General features: G+C 41.4%; 1 protein-coding gene across 1 annotated transcript in view; it reads left to right on the forward strand.

The window, feature by feature from the left end:
• The window catches only part of DNAH8 (dynein axonemal heavy chain 8), a 406,563-nt gene that overhangs the window by 44,240 nt on the left and 341,848 nt on the right, over positions 1 to 20,475 (forward strand). The window contains exons 5-11 of the mRNA XM_054978191.1: positions 5,594 to 5,707; positions 7,183 to 7,290; positions 9,846 to 9,947; positions 10,701 to 10,847; positions 12,576 to 12,773; positions 15,655 to 15,731; positions 19,499 to 19,598. Coding sequence (XP_054834166.1) covers positions 5,594 to 5,707; positions 7,183 to 7,290; positions 9,846 to 9,947; positions 10,701 to 10,847; positions 12,576 to 12,773; positions 15,655 to 15,731; positions 19,499 to 19,598 — 846 coding nt within the window. The remainder of the gene's footprint in view (positions 1 to 5,593; positions 5,708 to 7,182; positions 7,291 to 9,845; positions 9,948 to 10,700; positions 10,848 to 12,575; positions 12,774 to 15,654; positions 15,732 to 19,498; positions 19,599 to 20,475) is intronic.

Consider the following 20,475-nt stretch of genomic DNA (forward strand, 5'->3'; position numbering starts at 1 on the left):
TCAAAGATGTCAGGGGCAATGAGAGAGCGATGGGGGGAGTCACAGTGCTGCTGGCTGGAGACTTCTGACAGACTTTCCCAGTAGTCCCAAGGGGAACTCGAGCTGACAAGGTTACCACATGTGTCAAGGCATCGTATCTGTGGCCCCTCATCAGGAAACTCTCACTAAGAAAGAACATGAGGGTCCACTTGAGAGGCGAGGTGTCCACTAGGGAATTCTCTGAACTCCAACTATCTGTGGCAACCTCATCAGGAAACTCTCACTAAGAAAGAACATGAGGGTCCACTTGAGAGGCGAGGTGTCCACTAGGGAATTCTCTGAACTCCAACTAAAAATAGGGGACAGAACGTATCCCCAAGTCCAAGGGAAAGGTGACCATCCCTGCAGGCCTGGGCACAGTAATGACGACCCTTGCAGACCTAACAGCCACATTATACCCTGATATCATCACTATCATGGAGAAGTCCATGGACTGGCTGTGCAAGCATGCCATTCTGACCCCCAAGAACGACAAGGCTGCCATCATTAACGAAACACAACTTAACTCACTTAAAATGGAGTACAGATCTGTGGATTCAGTGGTGCAAATGGATGATTCCATTCACTACCCTGTGGAGTTCCTCAACATGCTCAACCCTCCTGGCTTCCCAGCCCACAAACTTCTCCTCAAAGTGGGGGCTCCAGTGATGCTGCTCCAGAAGCTCAGCCTACCCAAAGTTGGTATTCATACCATGCATACCACTCATACCATCAGATAACCCCTTCAAATTCAAGAGACTGCAGTTCCCCCTCAAGGCCTGCTTTGCTATGACAATCAACAAGTCCCAGGGGCAGACACTGAAGGTGGCAGGAATGGACTTGAGGGAGGACTGCTTCTCACATGGGCAGTTCTACGTGGTCTGCTCCTGAGTGAGCTCACCAGGCAGCCTGGTGATCCTAGCACCTGAGGGGGAAACCCCCAATGAGGTCTACAAAGAGGTCCTTGAGTAGAAAAAAAAAGTTTTTACATATTTTTCACTTTATTTATTGCACTACAATCTTTTCCTTTTAAAATTTCTTCAATAAATGTTACATTTTTCAATTAACTTCGTCAGTTTTCAGCATCAACGTGCTTCTCTTTATTCAAATACCTTTGTGAAGCTCAGGTACTATGCTATTATACTACAAAACCAAGTAAAAAAACCCCCACAAACCAAAAAATGTTACATACCCATAAGTATTTTAACTGGATTTAAAGTAGTGAAATACCATAGTGAAGCATGGGCATCAAGCTAGTGGAAGATTGTGCCCTGTGGAACCCCACAGGATAGTTCCCATTCTGGAGATAGCAGATCTCCAACAGCAACTCTTTGAGTCCATTTCATGAGAAAAGATTTAAACCAGTTAAAGGCACATCCTTTGATGCCCACTTCTGTTTCTAAATGCCTCAACAGGAATGCATGGTCTACTGTGTCAAAGGCTGCAGGAGGAGCAATAAAGAGGCATGGCCTTTGTCTATATTCAGATGGAAATCATACACTAACGCTACTAACTAGTGCTGTCTCTGTCCCATGCCCTTGTCTGAATCCAGACTGGAAAGAGTCTAGAGCATTAGAGTTTTCTAAGAAGATCTGGAGTTGGTCAGCTACTGCTCTCTCAATCACTTTGCCCAGAAAGGGAAGATTAGAGACTGGACGATAATTGGCCACATCAGTTTTGTCTAGAGATGGCTTTTTAATTAGCGGACAGATAACTGCCTGTTTGAGTGGCCGGGGGAAGGTGCCCTGAGTTAGCAATTCACCATAGATCTCAATGGTTCATTTCACTTGATTTTAACAGCCAAGATGGGCAAGGATCAAGCACACAAGTAGTGGCTTTCATAGATGCCAGGATCCTGTTATGGTCTATTGTAATTGGTTCAAAGCAGTCCAGATATAGGCCAGATGGTGTATTAAGCATTTCTTCTATCTCGTTTGTATTGCAGCTAGTATCTAGATCAGAGCGTATTCGTGCTATTTTATCAGCAAAAAACTTAGCAAAGGCCTCACAGCTAATTGTCTGTTCTTGGGTCTGGATACCGTAAACAATTGGGATGGTCATGAACTAGCCGATGCAATGGTTGCTGAAAAGTAACTTTTTCTTTGCCGCTTTCATTTCTGCTTCATAGATCGTCCAGTGTGTTCTGTAGCAAGTTCTATCAGTTTCTGTGCGTGTTTTACACCAGCATCTTTGTAGATGTCTTCCAGCCCCCTTCAGGTCAGCCAGCTCCGTGGTAAACCATGGTGCCGGCTTCCATCCCAAGGGCCGGAGGGGTTGATAAGGAGCAATGGTGTCAAGGAGATTTGTGTTCCACGCTCCTACAGCAGCTTCTGTGGAGTATGTGTCTGGAATTCTACAATCCCCCAAGGCATTTTGAAATCTGGAAGGGTCTATGAGCCTTTATGGGCAAATCATTTTAACTGGACCCTCTATTTTGTGGGGTATTGGGGCCATATTCACTTTTGTCTTCAGCAGATGATGATCTGACCATGGTTCAGGCCTCATCTCCAATGTTGAAACAAGATTTTCTCTTAAAGGCTCAGTGCAAAATATTAAGTCTAGTGTGTGGCCTCTTTCATGTGTAGGGCCTGACAGTATTTGAGAGAGGCTCAGGGTTGCCAGGGAAGCTATAAATTCCTGAGCTGGGCCTGACTTTGAACACTCAGCATGGATGTTGAAGTCTCCCAGAACAACAAGTCTAGGTGTCTTTAACACCATGTCTGCTAGCAACTCTGCCATCTCAGAAAGGGTGCTTATGGGGGAGCTGGGAGGTCTGTAAACAAGCAGGATACTCAGTCTATCTTTAATTTTCAGAGACAGGAACATGCAGTCAAAATCAGCCATAGCTTGTACTGGAGATCTGCAGAAGTTGAAGGACTTGCAAAGAATAATAGCAACTCCTCCACCCTGGCTGCCATAGCGAGGTTGGTGTAGGACTGCATAACCAGGGGGAGTTAGTTGGGAAAGACACATCTTGTCATTTTCTTGCAGCCAAGTCTCCATTAGGCAAGCCACATCAATTTTCTCATCCTGCAACATCCCAGCAATACATGCAACCTTGTTCCTAACAGATCTGGAATTGTATAGTATTAGTGTAGCAGGGGTGGTGGTGGAAGTGGCTCTATTATCAGTAGGGGGAATACTAGAGAGGTTGGATAAGCAGCAAGCATTACAGCTTGATGTAGGGTGCCTTTGATAAGTCCTACTCCCAAGTTTACCAGCTCCCCACTGCACTTGAATAGCAAATGTGCCAGCCATTTTCACCAAGCAAGTAAGTAGTAAGAAGTTTAGCATGGGACTCTACAACCACGTGCTACAGTATCAAACATACTGGTGGTCTCAATTCAGGCAACAGACTAGGGCTACAATCATGGTATAGTTAAGCAAACAGTATCGAAATGAGTTGCAACCATCCCAGTTACAAATTATATAAATCTGTTTTGCAACTACATTATTGGTTTCATCATTGCTACATACTTTCACCGCTTCTACATAGCCAATATAACTTTTAACAAATGGATAATACATCAGAATACATAAGGGAAGTCTATTATATCTCTAATATATAAAATGCAAGCCACGTTGCTGATGACTCACTTTTTATCTTGGCGCACTCACAGGCCCCCCAGTGTGCCTGCGCAGGCCCCTCAGGCCACAGCAACAACAGAGAGACCCGACGAGGTGGCATGGCCCTCTGGAGGCCCTAAAGAAGCTGCCACAAAAATGGAGAGACCCAGCATGGCCCTCCAGAGGTCTCAAGGAGGCTGTCATGGTGATGGAGAAGCCTGGCGTGGTGCTGCATCCCTCTCAAGGCCTCACAGTGGCTGTGGAGGTGGCAGGGAGGCCTAGCACCAGCTCAACGCTCACAAGGCCCTGCAGTAGCTGCAGAGGCAGTGGGGAGGCCTGATGCAGTGGTGCAGCCCTCACAAAGCCCTGCAGTGACCATGGGGGGTGATGAGGAGGCCCGGTGCAGTGGCACAGCCCTCACAAGGCCCCACAGGAGCTATGGAGGTGGCAGGAGTGCCTGGCCTGGTGGCATGGCCTTCATCAAGCCCCACAACAGCTGGATGGCAGGACTTGGCCAAGAGGCGTGGCCAGGGAGAGAGGCAGGAGATGCAGCAGGACCAAATTGATCTAAGTGCTCCTTTCCATGCCTACCTTCAACTCACTGTAGCCTCATACTGCTGTAAGGTTACCGTTTGCGTCTGGGAGGGGGCCCTCCATATCTACTTTCTAGAGCCCATTGTATTTGTTCACACAATGGGCTTGTTTTCCCATTCTTCTGAGCTTGAACAGATGTCTGATTTCCATTTTGATTTGTAGTTAATTCTAGTCACTGTCACCATATATTCAAATATTTCTTCCAAGACTTTTGGAAATTTATTAGACAATACTCTTCATATTATATTCATAGCTTCAAAGGGAATCTGAATTTTAATATATTCTGTATTTTCCCATTTATTTCCTTCCAGTATCTTTTTGCTTTTTTGCAAGTCCACCACATATGATAAAAATGTTTCATCTCTATCTTGACATTTCCAGCATTTTCCTTTGTAGTTTTTAGCTACTTTCTCGATACCATCAAAAAAGCATCTTGTACCAATTTTCTCTTATCACCTGGTTAGCTGTGAACTTAATTCCTTTTTACCATAATCGTTCCCATTGGTGCATAGGTATTTGCACCAATTCCATTTAATAATATTTTTCTTCACTTGTTCTTTTGTTTTTAATGAAGTAATAGCTTATATATCACTGTAATAAGTGGTCTTTTTATTTTGTAATCAGCTGTTCTAACTCAGTCATCACTCTTAAAGCTCCACTTTCCATGTTAATAATCTTCTTTAATCTTGAAATGGTGTATGGTATAGTAACCACTGAATACATGGTATATAGTAATACGGTAACCATTCTTTCATCTCTAATAACTTGCCAGGACTTGAGTTTCGTCTGAGCATTTACCATATTGCTGCACGCTAGGAAGCCATTTTTATTTCTCATATTCTTATTGTGATAATCTTCTTTTGGGGATATGAGCAGGGAGAGTTTGGAGGACTCAATCGATACTGATGTTTAAACCATATTGTCAAGAGTCCATCTCTAATTATATGGCTCCTTTCTTATGTTATGATCATCTTGGTTGATTTTTTTATCCATGTACTGTAAGCCTTCATCTAAATCTGCTGATTTGAGTTTTACTATTCTTTGCCTTGGGTTTTTAAATAAATCCTCAATCCAAAACAAACCTGCTGCTTGGTACTATAATTTTGTATTTGGAACTGCTAACCCTCCTCTCTTTTTCTCATCTTGAAGTATTTTAAAACTTATTCTTGGTTTCTTGCCATTCCAAAACTGTCTGTCTGTCTGTAGGTATCATTTGAAATTTCAAAAAAAATTCTACAAGTTTTGAAGCCCCCAAGATTTATACATCGCTCCTTTAATGAATTACTGGTTTACAGAAAATTATATTAGAAAGTACAATAACAGTGTGGTTTGAATAGAATTTCATTTCTGTTCTGTGATTTCTGCAAATTTCAGTTATGTTGTCACCAGGATGATGTCTAACTTTTTACTTTAGTTGTGGCGAGAATTGGATGCCAGGATAACAGATACAGCAAATGAATCAAAAGATAATGTGAGATATTTATACACACTTGAAAAAGTTTGCCAGCCGCTCTATAACTATGATTTAGTAAGTACAATTTTTCAAAATTCTTATAACATTTCCATTTATGTCATAGCACATAACACAAACCTCTGTAGAATGTATGATGAAATAATTAGATCCCACAACAGAGGTTTTTTTTTTCATAATCCCAAAAGTGCTTTTTTGGCAGCGGCAACGGTCAGAATGAAACTGTCTGTGTAAGAGAAAATTGTATAATACAATCACAGTATTTTGTCTTATTAAGCAAAGTGGAAAAATGGTCCCCACTTTAGACTTTGATATGGCCTGACTCTTACTAAAGGAACGGATCAAAAGAAACCAATGGGCAAGTGCTAATTTTTTAATTAAAAAAACCTCTCTTCAAAGTTATGTTTAGAAGTGATTTAAGTCATTTGCAGATTGGTACAGGGTTGAAATTAGTTTGCTTCATCTGAAGACGAAATTGTATGTGCATTTATAAGTGTTTCAACACTTCATTTGAGGATTTCGCTATGTCTGATAACACATGTTGCCATCATGAATGTTATATTTTTCTCCACACATTCACTCCAGTTAGTAAGAGCAAAGACACAGGAAACGCAGGAAGGTTATAATGTGAATGTAAATCCATTTTTACACATTAATTGACATTAATTAGTTTAAAATCAATTAAACCCAATAAGTGCATTTAAAGCTTCATTTTTGCATTTCACATGTGCACATCAACATTGGATCAAAAGTTCTGAATCTGGGAGTGTGAATGAGGCAATATTTGCGTGTTTTATAACTTAGGTTGGGAGAAAGAACTGGTTCTAGACTTTAGGCTATTAGATGACATTACTGGAGGGTTGCCAACACCGGCTTTGTTGGGGAGAGGAAGGAGCTCATCAGGGATATGATACCATAGAGTCCAGCCTCTGAAGCTGCTATTTTCTCCAGGGGAAGTGATCTCTGTAGTCTGGAGATCATTTGTAATACTGGGAGAACTTCAAGCCCCACCTGGAGGTGTGCATGACTTGTTTGCTTGAATGCATATTTCTGTGCTTTCAATTTGAAAGTAAACAAGTTATTACAGAGGAACCACAAGCGTCAGTACTTTTTGTTAAGGGAAATTTACTATGTAAAGGCTGGTTGCCATGCATTTTCCATCACTCAGGAATAATGAAGCCAAAACTATAAGAATGATTCATCTAGCTCAATATTCTGTATCTGAAGTAATCAGATGTCCCACAGAAATGTACTCGTATCAGCAGGCAATAGCATTTGGTCCTAAAAACTGCAGTGATTGAAATCAGCTATCAGCAGCAAGTGTTTGGCTAAATAAAAAGAGGGAGGAGTGAGGAACTGAACCCAGTAGTAGGCTATGCCTTCTCAGATGATACAACCCTGGTTCTTTTCATTCTAGACAGTAAAGCTATGATCAGAGGCATACTTACCTGGTAGCAAATCCTAGTGGTAGATACACTGCCTCTCATTTATCACTTATCAATCCATCTAATCTTACAAAATGTTTAATTTAGGTGTCCATGGCCCACGGAATACAAAATTTGATTAATGCTATACGAATGATACACAGTGTCTCAAGATATTACAATACTTCTGAAAGAATGACATCACTGTTTGTAAAGGTAAGTCTCTTGATAATAAGAATTCGTTGATGAAAGATGGGTGACAGAAAAATCATGTGTGTGGTCAGATGGGAGAGATCCTCCACAGTCCATTTTCAGGAAAATGTTTGCTCAGTAAAACTGTAAGTACAACAGCAACAGCCAAAGGACTTGTTTCCACACATGGATGGGATTTTTAAGATTCCTGTTGCTATTCCTCATGCTCCATCCCTCCTTTTAAAGATCAGAAAACCCTCCAAAACAGGATCCAATGCCACTCAAGGGACTTCAGTCAGAAATGAATAACTTGTTCAGTATGATTTCATTATTGGTAAAACTCCTCAAGCACTCTCTGTTAGCCAAATTGCTACACAAGTGGAGGCCCCATAACAAGCAAAAGTGTCCTCTTGCTGGCCCAGAACAAACACATGTACAGTAGGATATTTAAAAAAATATAACCAGTGAATACCAAGATCAAGACCCAGCCCAGAACTCAGAATAACTAGGAGGAATAAGCACTCTTAAAATGAAAAGGGAGTTTATAGAGATAACATAATCAACTGTTACAAGAAACGAGAGACACACACAGAGAGAGAGAGAGAGAGAGAGAGAGAGAGAGAGAGAGAGAGAGAGAGAACAAAGAGAGGAGCATATGACCTGTCCTGTAGGGACTGGAAATCCTGTAGAGTCCTGTTATGGAGAGTAGAAGAGTGGGTATAGAATCAGAGACCAGCTCATGTCTTCAAGGAACCTGTGCCGCACATGGTCAGTAGCTGGAAAACCTGCTGCAAAGTATTGGGGATTCATGGGCAATATTTATGCCCCAGATGTTCATGATCTGGAATGTGCTGGTCGTAAGGTGGGGCAATGAAAAGTGAACAAAAGACTAGGAAGTGACAGATGACTGTCTCTGGGAGGATAATGTGATAAGGCCGATGCTGTTCTGTATTAAAGCTACCAAAAATCCCAATTCAAGTTTATAATAATAATAACATTTGTTTTATATACCGCCCTTCAGGACAACTTAATGCCCACTCAGAGCGGTTTACAAAGTATGCCATTATTATCCCCACAACATACACCTTGTGAGGTGGGTGGGACTGAGGGAGCTCCAGAGAACTTTGACTAGCCCAAGGTCACCCAGCTGGCTTCAAGTGGAGGAGTGGGGAATCAAACCCGGCTCTCCAGATTAGAGTCCCGCGCTCTTAACCACTACACCAAACTGGGAAGGAAGTTGATATTGACAAGAGTAGTTTTCCTAGTTTGCAGAAAAGTTCAAAATGCTTCCTGGAGAAGGTTTGAAGAAACATAGATCTAAACCTGAGTGAATAACAAGATTAAGGAGAGAGCAGGAAACTTCCTGTACAGTCACTAAGAGTCTCTCTACATGAGATGCCAGGGTGTGTGTCCATCAAGTGTTGTGAGGCGCAGTGTTAGCTTGGAGGCATAGTTTTGAAAGAGAGATCGCTCTGGAGGGGACGGATTCTCTCACAGCCCTCCACTGCCTCTGGCATGCTAGACTCTATCCCCTTCTGGAGTGTTTACCCTGCTGCCCTTGCTGCTTAAAACTTTGAATTAACTGAGCCTTGGCAGGGCAAAGGCTGTGGAAGGGGAGATGCCAGAGGTGGCGGACATCTGTGAGAGAATTTGTCCCCTCTGGAGCCATCTGCACCAGCTTTGTCATAAAACTACACTTCCTAGTTAACATTGCGTCTCCTGACATGTGAAGAAAATGTGTCAAAAGTATTCTGTAGAGAGAGTCTAAGATAAAGGGAGGAACTAGATGGGGCAGTCCATTACTCATTGTCTTGGAGACTGGGTTGTTCATTAGGGTCAGATTATTCAGGGAAGAGGCTCCTTAGGGAGAATGGCCCTCCTATTTAATCAGCCTGAGATGAGCTTTAGGGAGGAGCAGATCTGCATTCCATTCTTGCTTAACAATTCACTGTGGCTTCATTGACCTCTGCAGGTTTGCTGCTGTTTAATGGGTTAGCTTAATTTCAGTAGGGCACAGACTCCATTTTTGAGCCCTAAACCCATGTTAGAACCAAAGTGGGGGCCCAAAATGCCTCTCCTTTAAGGCAAGGGTACATCTCTGATGGGTAAATTATATTAGATTCTTATATTATTATTATATTTCTTTGCATAAATGTCCCTGCAGCTCAGTCTGGCATAGGGTTGCTGACTACAGGTTGGAAAATTCCTGGAGATTTCAGGTGGAGCCTGGGAAGGGCAGGGGAGGGGAGGGACCTCAGCATCCTATAATGTCATGGGATCCACCCTCCAAAGCAGCTATTTTCTCCAGGGGAACTGATCTCTGTCATGTGGAGATCAGTTATAATTCTGGAAGATTTCCAGGCTCCATTGGAGGTTGGTAACCATGCTGTGAAAACCATCATATTTAAGGATCAAGAAATGAAGCAGTGATGTTCCCATGTAAATGTACGGAGAGTTGCAATTTTCCCGAAAGTCATTGGTTATCTCACATGATATATATGTAATAGACCAGTTTAATATGCATATTTCCATTTTAACACAGTGTATTGGTTTTTTTGTCTTTTATTTGCACGCATTAGGTTACAAATCAGATGGTAACAGCATGTAAAGCATATATTACTGATGGAGGTTTTAGTCGTGTGTGGGAACAGGATACCCCAACAGTAATTAAAAAAATTCAGGTTTGTATGTTGTATAGTGGTATGATTTTAATAATATAATATTTGGTGATATAGGGGCTTTCTTGAAGAGCAGAATACATTACTGCTATAAAATAAGACATCACTTTTCATGCTAAATAAATTATTATTATGAATTCTCATTCTATTTATTAGCAAAATGTGTACAGTGCCATCATTTACATGCCCCGTTATGTATGTGAAAACTTCTAGTTCTTCATAGTATGCTTTTCTTGCCTAATTAGGTCTCAAGGGGTTTGCACTAGCACAGCTCTTTGTGGGCTGGTTTTTACAATGGGAAATTAAAATGAATTAATTTTGAATTGTTACGAAATACAGTGTGTCTTGTAAGCATTTTATTTTAATTAATATGAAATGTACAGCAATGTAGGAAGAAAGGAGAGGGTGCTTGTCATATAGACTAAGTAAGTTTTGTCCTCAGAATTCTACTACTTGTTCATATAAACAAATAATATAATAAAAACTGTCTTGTTTGTTTTACATTTTACCGGATGATAGCCATTAAACTAAGTGAAATAATAATTCTGAATCCAGAATTTTAAGATAAATACTAATGGGAGAAGCTACAGAACAATCAAAGGAATTGTAAATGGTGGGATTTTTCTACATTAATTGCAGCATCATTGAATTATGTCTTTCCTACACAAAAGACATGAAGCACAGCTTAACAATTGTCATTCTCTTCCTCCATGCCACCCAACTGGTTCTAACTATTATTCATTTTTATCATTTTAGGACTGCATTTTTCTGTTTAAGGAGTATCAGAAAAGTTTTCACAAAACAAGAAAACAAATTTTGGAGACTTTAGGGGAGAAGACGTTTGAAGTATCTGAGATGTATATTTTTGGTAAATTTGAAGCTTTTTGTAAAAGGCTAGAAAAAGTAAGTGCAGCTTTAAAACCTATTTAAGAATAGACAAAATGCATGAGTGTTAGTAAAGCTGGTGGTTGCCAAACTTTTTATTTTAAAGGGTTATGAACTACCTGCTACTACCAATGACTACAACCTGGAGATAAAATCTTCTAAACTCTTTGCACTGTACTGTCACTGTTGTAATTTGGGCCTTGTTCCCACTGACATAGTAAATGTGTGTCTGAGTGTACCACTTCAAAGTGCCTTACATGATTGAGGGCCCTCCTATGCAACAAAAATCCCACCCACCCACATCAATTTTTGATGTAAAGGGAATAGATCAAGATGGGTAGCCATGTTAGTCTCTCTGTAGCAGTAGAAAAGAGCAAGAGACAGTAGCACCATTAAGACTAACAAAGTTTGTGCTAGGGTATGAGCTTTCATGAGTCACAGCTCACTTCTTCAGATATAGCTAGAATGTTAGTCCATTTGTCCTTATATCTTGGAGAGTTGAGTGATTTCAGATGCCGAATGACAATAGCCAGTGAATGACAATAGCAGGAATGATTGGATTAGGTGGTATATGCACATACTAACCAAGAGAGACTGCTGAATTGCAACTGATAACAAAGCTCAAGACAATCCATCTACCTGGATTGAATCAAGCCCTAGTTTTCCTGTCTCGAATGATGATTTCTCCACACCTACTGCCTCTCTGCATATCCCACCTAATCCAATCATGCCTGCTATTGTCATTTGGCATCTGAAATCACTCCACTCTCCAAGATATAAGGGCACATGGACTCACATTCTAGCTGAATCTGAAGAAGTGAGCTGTGACTTGTGAAAGCTCATAACCTACCCCAAATTTTGATAGTCTTATAGGTGCTACTGGACTCTTGCTTTTTTCTATTGATGTAAAGGGAAATTGGGTTGCAGCACAGCCTTCTTTCTGACATACTAGTCTTCTGTGTAGAGATGGGCATAAACTGAAATACGAACCAAAGTTTGTGATGAACCAGGCTGGTTTTTGGTTCGTGAACCGGTGGTTCATCAGAGCCCATTTCTGACGAGCCACCATGAACATTAGGCTGGTTCATTTGGTTCATTTTTTGGTTCGTCACTGCAGATAGCCTGGCACCAATCAATCAGTTTCCTAGGCAACGGGATGAACTTCCTGCAGACCTTCTGCTGACACAGAAGTGGCCTTCTGCTGGCCCAGAAGTGACCTTCTGCTGACTCATAAGTGACAATTTGCTGACCTGGATGTGACATTTTCACAAACCAAACAAACCGGTTTGCGAACCAGGGCAGGTTCGTGAAAGTTTGTGGTTCATGGTTTGTGAAATGCGACGAACCGCATGGTTCTTTTTTTCTGGTTTGTGCCCATCTCTACTTCTGTGTACTGAGAAGTAATGGTACAGATGAGCATACACATTGCTGTGATACTGCTCAGTTACAAGTTTCCCTCCTCAGTGAGAAATAAACATTGGCGCACTGCATGCAAGGATCCTAAAAGTAGGTTTCTGACCATCTATTTTTGGAAATGGGTTTGAGATAAAAATTCCAAGATAAGCCAGCCTTTATTGTTAGTCTGAAAAAGTGCTCTCTGGGTAGCTACAAATCAGATAAGTCAGCTATATTTGTCAAATGAGCATAGCCTCAAATCCAGTAATTATTAGTAGAAGCATTACAATTTTATTAAAGAAGTTCATTATTAGTTTTAGAGTGAAAACATTTTTTATTTTCAAATTTTAGATTACAGAAATGATAACCATAGTTCAAACCTTTTCTGCTCTGAATATGTCTACCATTGAAGGAATTGATATTATGGCTATTAAGTTCAAAAATATTTACCAAAGTGTTCAAAAGAAAAAATATGATATTCTAGATCCAAGGAAAACAGAATTTGATGTCGATTTTGCTGACTTCATGACAAAAATAGAAAGTTTAGAGGTAAGTAATAACTATTCAAATCTGTGGACAAGTCTTGGAAATGTTCTACTAGATGATTGACATTTTCAGACATAAAAATAAAACTTGCATTTTACATATTTAATTTTGAATCTGCTCAGTATCTGAAATGGACTGTTTTAGAAATGTAAGGAAATGTTTCTCTGTCAGGAAAAAAAAGACAGGCCATTGTAAACAAAAAGTAGGTTGCTTACATTGGTCTCCATAGCAATATCCCAGAACAAAAACTACAAGGTGGTGAAAAGTGCTGTCAAGTTTTAGCCACCTTATGGCAATCCCTGCTGAAGCTTTCAAGGCAAGAGACAAACAGAGGTGGTTTGCCACCATTGCCTGCTCTTGCATAGCAACCCTAGTCTTCTTTGAAAGTCTCCCATCCAATTACTATTTATTTATTTATTTTCTTCAATTTATAGTCCACCCTCCCCACACAAGTGGGTTCAGGGCGGATCACAACAGACTTAAAATACACCACACAACTAATCACATCACCATTAAAAGCATAAATAATGCATGTCATTCAATTAAAATATATACTACAACTATATAAATACAAATGTAAAAACAAAGAACATGGCAGCATGTGAGCATTTTACAGCAACTATGTGAAGGACAAGAGGTGACGTTGGGTGGGAGGGCATAAAATTTTAACCCCCCGCACCAAAGGGGGGGCACTGCCTAGCATCAACCATATGCCTGGCGGAACAGCTCCATCTTGCAGGCCTGGCGAAATGCCAACAAGTCCTGCCGGGCCCTGGTCTCGCAGGACAGAGCATTCCACCAGGCTGGGGCCAGGGCCAAAAAAGCCCTGGCCCTGGTCGATGCCAGGTGGGCCTCCCTAGGGCCAGGGATTTTTAACAGATGTTTATCGCTTGAGCAAAGGGTCCTCTGGGGCTTATATGGGGAGAGGCGGTCCCGCAGATACAACGGTCCCAGTCCACTTAAGGCTTTGTAGGTTAATACCAGAACCTTGAACCTGATTCGGTACTCCACCGGCAACCAATGCAGTTGGTGCAACACTGGTGTTATGTGTTCCCATATTGGCATTCTGGTGATAACCTGCGCCACCACATTCTGCACCAACTGTAATCGCCAGATCAGGCTCAAGGGAAGCCCAGCGTAGAGTGCGTTACAGTAGTCCAGTCTAGAGGTGACCATTGCTTGGACCACTATAGTTACGTCGAGGGATGATAGATAGGGAGCAAGTTGCCTGGCCTGACAAAGATAATAAAAAGAAGACCTGGCAACCGCAGAGACCTGATCCACCATTGTCAAGGAGGGATCAAGAATCACACCCAGGCTTCTAACTCTCAGGACTAGTGTAAGCACTGCCCCATCGAGTATAGGAAGCTGGGGTCCTGAATCCAAATTTCCATGACTCAAGTACATGATCTCCATCTTTGTAGGGTTCAGTTTCATCCGGCTTTGTCTCAACCATCCAGCCACGGCTTCAGAAGCACGCTCCAGGACATTGGGGATCAATCCAGGCTGGTCGTCCATCAACAGATAAAACTGGGTGTCATCCGCATATTGGTGACACCCAAGCCTGAAACTCCGCACCAACTGGGCGAGGGGGTGCATATAGATGTTAAATAGTAAAGGGGAGAGTATTGCTCCCTGTGGCACACCACACACGAGTGGCCTACGAGACGATAACCTCTCCCCTAGTGCCACCCTCTGTCCCCAATCGGTATTGAAGACTGATCCAGCTTAGTTTCTGAGATATGATGAAATCAGGTTTGCCTGTGTTATCCAGGTCAGGGCCAAAAGATATAGAATGCCTTTTTATTAACAACACAACATGTTGTGCAAACTTTCAAGTTTTCCAGAACTCTTCATCTTCCTGAATGCTGAAATCTCTCTGGCTGTGATTTTAAGTTCTGTTTGTCAATATCCTGCACAGACTCCTTTTCTGACTTCACTGGGCATAGAATATGGCTGATATTAAATTGCACTGTTGTTGTGTCGGGCTCAAGAAGCAAAAAGTAGAAACCATCCAATGGAAAAATGTAACAACCAGTAATTTATCAAATATCTCTGTGACATCAAAGAAGTTTTCCTTTAGCCTAGCCCTTCCCCTGGGCTGCTGAGGGATGACATCATGCTCGTCTTGTTGCCAGTGCTTCTAGACAGCATAGTGGTGGAGAGTGCCATCAAGTTATATAATACAATAATAATAACATTCAATTTATATACTGCCTTTTAGGGCAACTTAACACCCACTCAGAGTGGTTTACAAAGTATGCCATTATTATCCCCACAACAAACACCCTGTGAGGTGAGTGGGGCCGAGAGAGCTCCGGGAAGCTGTGACTGACCCAAGGTCACCCAGCTGGCTTCAAGTGGAGGAGTAGGGAGTCAAACCTGGTTCTCCAGATTAGAGTTCTACCACTCTTAACCACTGCACCAAACTGGCTTATGGTGACCTCTGATGGGGTTTTCATGGCAAGAGACTAACAGAGGTGGTTTGCCATTGCCTGCCTCTGCATAACAATCCTGGTCTTCTTTGGAGGTCTCTCATCCAATGACTAACCAAGGTGGACCCTGCTTAGCTTCTGGGAACTAAAGAGTTCAGGCTTGCCTGGGCCATCCTAGTCAGGCCTCTAGACAGCATGTCCACATGCATTTGAGAACTGAGAAAGGAGGCAGATGTTTTGTTAAGGCATTTCACTCCTGCATACTTAGTAGTTTTCCTTCTGTCCCTTCCCTCTCCCACGTGCATGCTGTTCTCATGTGAGCCAACCATTTCACGAATACAGTAAGTAATAAAATCTGAATTATAAAATGCTTCCAATACTTTGATAAATTAATTCACAATTATGAAAGGTGTGAGTTAGCACTATAAAATACTCACTTTTTGCTTTAGGTTCAGATACAGACATTTATGAGAACTTGTTTTGGAAGAATCTTGTCTTCACAACACGCTGTCCAATTACTTCAAAGGTATGTCAAATAGGTTTAACGTGATTGATTTCAACTGTGCCGTGTTTTAAATTATGCACATCTTGAAAAGCTGCAGGAAAGATGCTACTTTGTTACAAACAATGAATTCCCTCTTTTCCTGTATAAGATAGTTGATAGAGAAGGATGCTGTTAATTCCAGACTTTCTTTATTTCCTTAATTAACAGTTCACAAGCAGAAACAAATTAAGTTATGTTCTTACAAATTTTGTTCCTTAGCAGAGACATTATGACAATTTCACATAAAAACTGGCTTTCTATATGAAGATACTATTGCAGCAGGAACACTTCTACTGTATGAACATCTGTCTGAGGGAAACTGGTAGGAAGGTCTGCATTAAACTGAGAGTGTTTGCTTTAGATGCCTGAGGACAAAAGCTGGAGAAATTCAATGTCTTGAAAACATATGATGCTGGCTTATACGGAAGGCTATATGACACAATACATTTTTAACTTGCATCTGGGTTCCTACAGCAACTGTTGAGAAAGTCATTTTTAAAGCCCATGGGCCCCCAATTTGGCTGAAAATCACAGCATGGGAGGAGGAAAGGCTTCTGCTTTCCCTCTGCACCACTTTCCTCAGCCAAAATATCCCCAGGGATACTTTTTTAGTTATCCAAATAACTCCCCCCAGGACATTTTGGCCCAGGGCAGGGAGGCAGAAGCCCCTGTTCCTCCCACACCATGGCTTTAACACCGATTCATACCCTTGAGCTATCAAAGTCAGTATCTTCAGTAGCTCTCCAGGGTCTCAGAAGCCTTTCATATCAACTACTATGTGATCCTTTGAACCAGGCTCTGATTACATGTGCTCTGAACTCAAGATTTAACGTGTGACCCCACTCACCTTCAAAATGGTGGTGGGGAGGAGGAAATGGGTTCATGCCTGCATGTGGAGGCAGGAGTGACTTCATCAGTCACTCCTTTTCATCCAGTGTGCTTCTGCAGATTGGAGATGGTCATGGGGAGCAGGCTGTTCATCTTACTGCTGGAGGCACATGTCTCCTGGGCAGAGGCATGTGTCTAGCAGTAAGATGAATAGCTCTCCTCCCATAATCCTCTTCTATCTGCAAAATCACATTGGGTGGAAAGCAAGGACCAACAAAGATGCTTCTGCCTCTGCATGCACCCCTTCACAAAGACACCATTTTGAAGGTGAGTGTAGTCGCATGTTAAACACCTCACATTTATCGCATGTGTAACCAGCCACCTAGATATGCCAGGGATTTAACCTGGGACTGCCTGCAGGCAAAGCAGATACTGTGCTACTAAGTCTCAGTCCCTTTTGCAATTTTATCCTTTTCAAATTTAAAATAGTCGTATTTTAAAAGACAAGCTTCCTTTGTTTATTGTTGATCACAAAATTGTTTATCAAAAAGAGTCCAGTAGCACCTTTAAGACTAACCAATTTTATTGTAGCATAAGCTTTCGAGAATCAAGTTCTCTTCGTCAGACGCATGGTACAGAAACTGGTCAAATATAGAAGAGGAGGGGGGAGGAGGGGAGGAGAGAGAAGATGCAATTAGCGGGGGAGAGGGAGGATGCAACCAAAACATTCCTTTGCTAGTAAATGTAAACATCTCCTTTTGGTATGGAGATTAATTGGCTTGTGTGAGGCTTCAAAGGAGTTTGCCGTGTTGGTTTGTAGCAGCAAAACAGCCAGACCATCCAATTCCAATGTAGTATAAGCCTTCGATAACCACAGCTCTCCCCGTCAGATGCATCTGATGGGGAGAGCTGTGGTTATCAAAGGCTTATACTACATTGGAATTGGATGGTCTGGCTGTTTTGCTGCTACAAACCAACACGGCAAACTTCTTTGAAGCCTCACACAAGCCAATTAATCTCCATACCAAAAGGAGATGTTTACATTTACTAGCAAAGGAATGTTTTGGTTGCATCCTCCCTCTCCCCCCCTAATTGCATCTTCTCTCTCCTCCCCTCCTCCCCCCTCCTCTTCTATATTTGACCAGTTTCTGTACCATGCATCTGACGAAGAGAACTTGATTCTCGAACGCTTATGCTACAATAAAATTGGTTAGTCTTAAAGGTGCTACTGGACTCTTTTTGATTTTGCTACCACAGACTAACACGGCTAACTCCTCTGCAAAATTGTTTATTTAATTCATGTAAATTGTGCTTCTTCCTCCTTTCCAACCAATTAAGGCCCTCAAGGTGGCAAACAATTAAAAAAATTACAATGAACTTAATTTATATGTGTGCATGTGTATATGTGTGTGTGCGTGTGTGCCCAGTATAGCAGTTGGAGAAACTGGGCCAAAAAAGTGACATCATGATTCATGACAATCAAGAAAAATCACTTCTGGCTGCATAACCAGAAATGTTCTCTCTCAGAATTCTCTCTCATAGTTCTAGCAATCCCCAAAAACTCTATGGTAAAACCATAGAGTCTGGTAGTTTATTAGAGCATCTCCAGTGATGCAGAATTTCAATTCTGGTTATGCAGAATTGGTGTTACATAGCATTACACGATGCCACATAATGCCCCATCTCAAGACGTTACTTATATATATATATATATATATAAAATAAAAAAATCATAAGCTGAAAGGAGGGCCCATAAAAGAACACCAAACAAAAAAGTCTTTACCTTCAGGAGGAAGATAATGGCAACATATAAATCTTTCTGGGAAGGGAATACTGCAATTTGGTGCCATGACCAAGAAGATCCTTTCTTGGGTTCCCACCCATCTAACCTCAGATAGTGGGGCACCTAATTCAGGGAAACCACTATAGATGGAACAAGGTTGGAATAATTTGCTCCAGTCAGCATTCTTGCTGCAGCATTCTGTTGCAATTGTGGTTTAAATGGCTAATTACTGACCCTACAAGATTTATAATTAGCTCTAATTAGCAAAGTTGTATTCAGACCTAGGCCAGTTATTTCAAACATTTAGGATACTTGGAACAATGATCTTGTCTTTAAAAAAAATACATGGTCTTCTTTTCTTTTATTTCTTATTGGTTTGAGGGAGGCTCTTTGCCGTCAGAGAGGCTTGGGAATTGTAGTCATTAATTGCTACCAATTTCCAGTGACAGAGAAACGAATACAGGCTGGATTGGATTTCAGTGGAAGAACAGGGGGCAATTTTCACCTCCCCCTCCTTGCTGCAGATTCCCTCCTCATGCTGTTCTCTGTTCCCTGTTCTCCAGGAGCAGCATGGACAGCATTTAGGACTGCAGTTGGAGGATGGAGGTGAGGAAGGTCTGTTCTACCCATGGAGATCCCTTCTGTCAGCAGAAATCATCAGCAGAATACAAGCCAATGTCAACTCAATAAACACAATAATATATTTAATTAGAATACTTATATCCTGCTTTAATCAAAACGTGCCCTTAAGGTAATTCACAATAAACGCCACTAAAAACAGTAAAAAAAAATTTAAGCACAGAATACTTGTGTAAAAAAAGCAGTGCTAGAGAAAAACAGAGTATCAGAACAAACTGCTAATAACCTTGTACCCATTATAAAGACCAATAAATGGATTAGCTTTCATAGGTAAGGACTTGTTTCCTCTGATGGAAGTTATGAAGGCTGGTTCAGTCTTTAGGGTGTCTCAAAATTTTGATTTTGCCATAACAAATTGATATTGCTACTCTGAACATTATTGTAATTGTAATTCATAATTCTCACTTTTTCTAAATAGAATTCATTCATTTCAGTTTGGAGTATAACTTTCTCAACTTACAGGAGCACATTCTGCTTCTAAATATGGTCTTATATTTAGGTTTCAGAAGCTGAACATACCATGTCTCCAACATGAAATAGCACGTACTATTGGATGTATTCTTCAGCATTATGTTGCAGAACTTGAGGCCACTAAAAAGGTATTCTGTTATATACAGTAAGGAAACACTGCCTACTTTATTTGGTTTAGGCTAATCAACGGAAGCTATAGCTGATTTGTTTAGCAGAGTCTAATTTTAGTCAGCAAGGGCAAATTTTAATAGGTGAGGCTAAATAACACATTTATTTTTAAATGGTGTTTTACTGTTATGATGAAGGGCCTTTATGGCAGAAAAAGCATCATATAGCTTTGTATATATTAAAAAAGAAAATATGATGGCCAGACTTCCGGAATGGCGCGGTGCCATCTCGGCAGCTGAGTTATGAGCCCAGTGCTGTGATCTTCCCGACTCCTTGGGACTCGACGATTCGGGCCCCCAAATCCCCCCACGGAGAGGGGGGGTAGGCCAGAGCAAGGTGGAAGAGCTCAACGGGACTGGCAACCCCCTGTGTAGCTCCCTCACCGGCTCAAGGCAAGGACCGCGGAAGAAGCTCTATGGCTCTCAAACTGCGAACTCCGGGACTTTGAATAAACAAAAATAAAGCGAAGATTCCTGACAAGATAAATAAGTAAAGACAACTGAAGGACCGAAAAAGAGTGATTCTACTTGACATCTCTCCAGTAAGAGAATTGTTTATGGCTTTATGAGGGCTATTCATCTTGAGGAGGGGGGTTTCATTATCCTCCAGAGAAACGGCCATTTTATGACCCAGAGGAATGTTATCGAAGAGTGATTGCAAAAAGTGTTTTTCTGGGAGAGAGCTGGGTAGCAAAAATCTTCTGAATTATAAACAGCAAGAACAAAGTAGCTTTTTACCTGTTTTCAGAGATCTTTGGTGACTATCTGAAAGTGAGTGATTAAAATGGCGCTCCCTCAAGAAATATTTTCAAAGTTGCAGCAAATCTCTAAGCTGTTG

Source organism: Eublepharis macularius, chromosome 1 (genome assembly GCF_028583425.1).
Source record: "Eublepharis macularius isolate TG4126 chromosome 1, MPM_Emac_v1.0, whole genome shotgun sequence".
NCBI classification, from domain to species: Eukaryota; Metazoa; Chordata; class Lepidosauria; order Squamata; family Eublepharidae; genus Eublepharis; species Eublepharis macularius.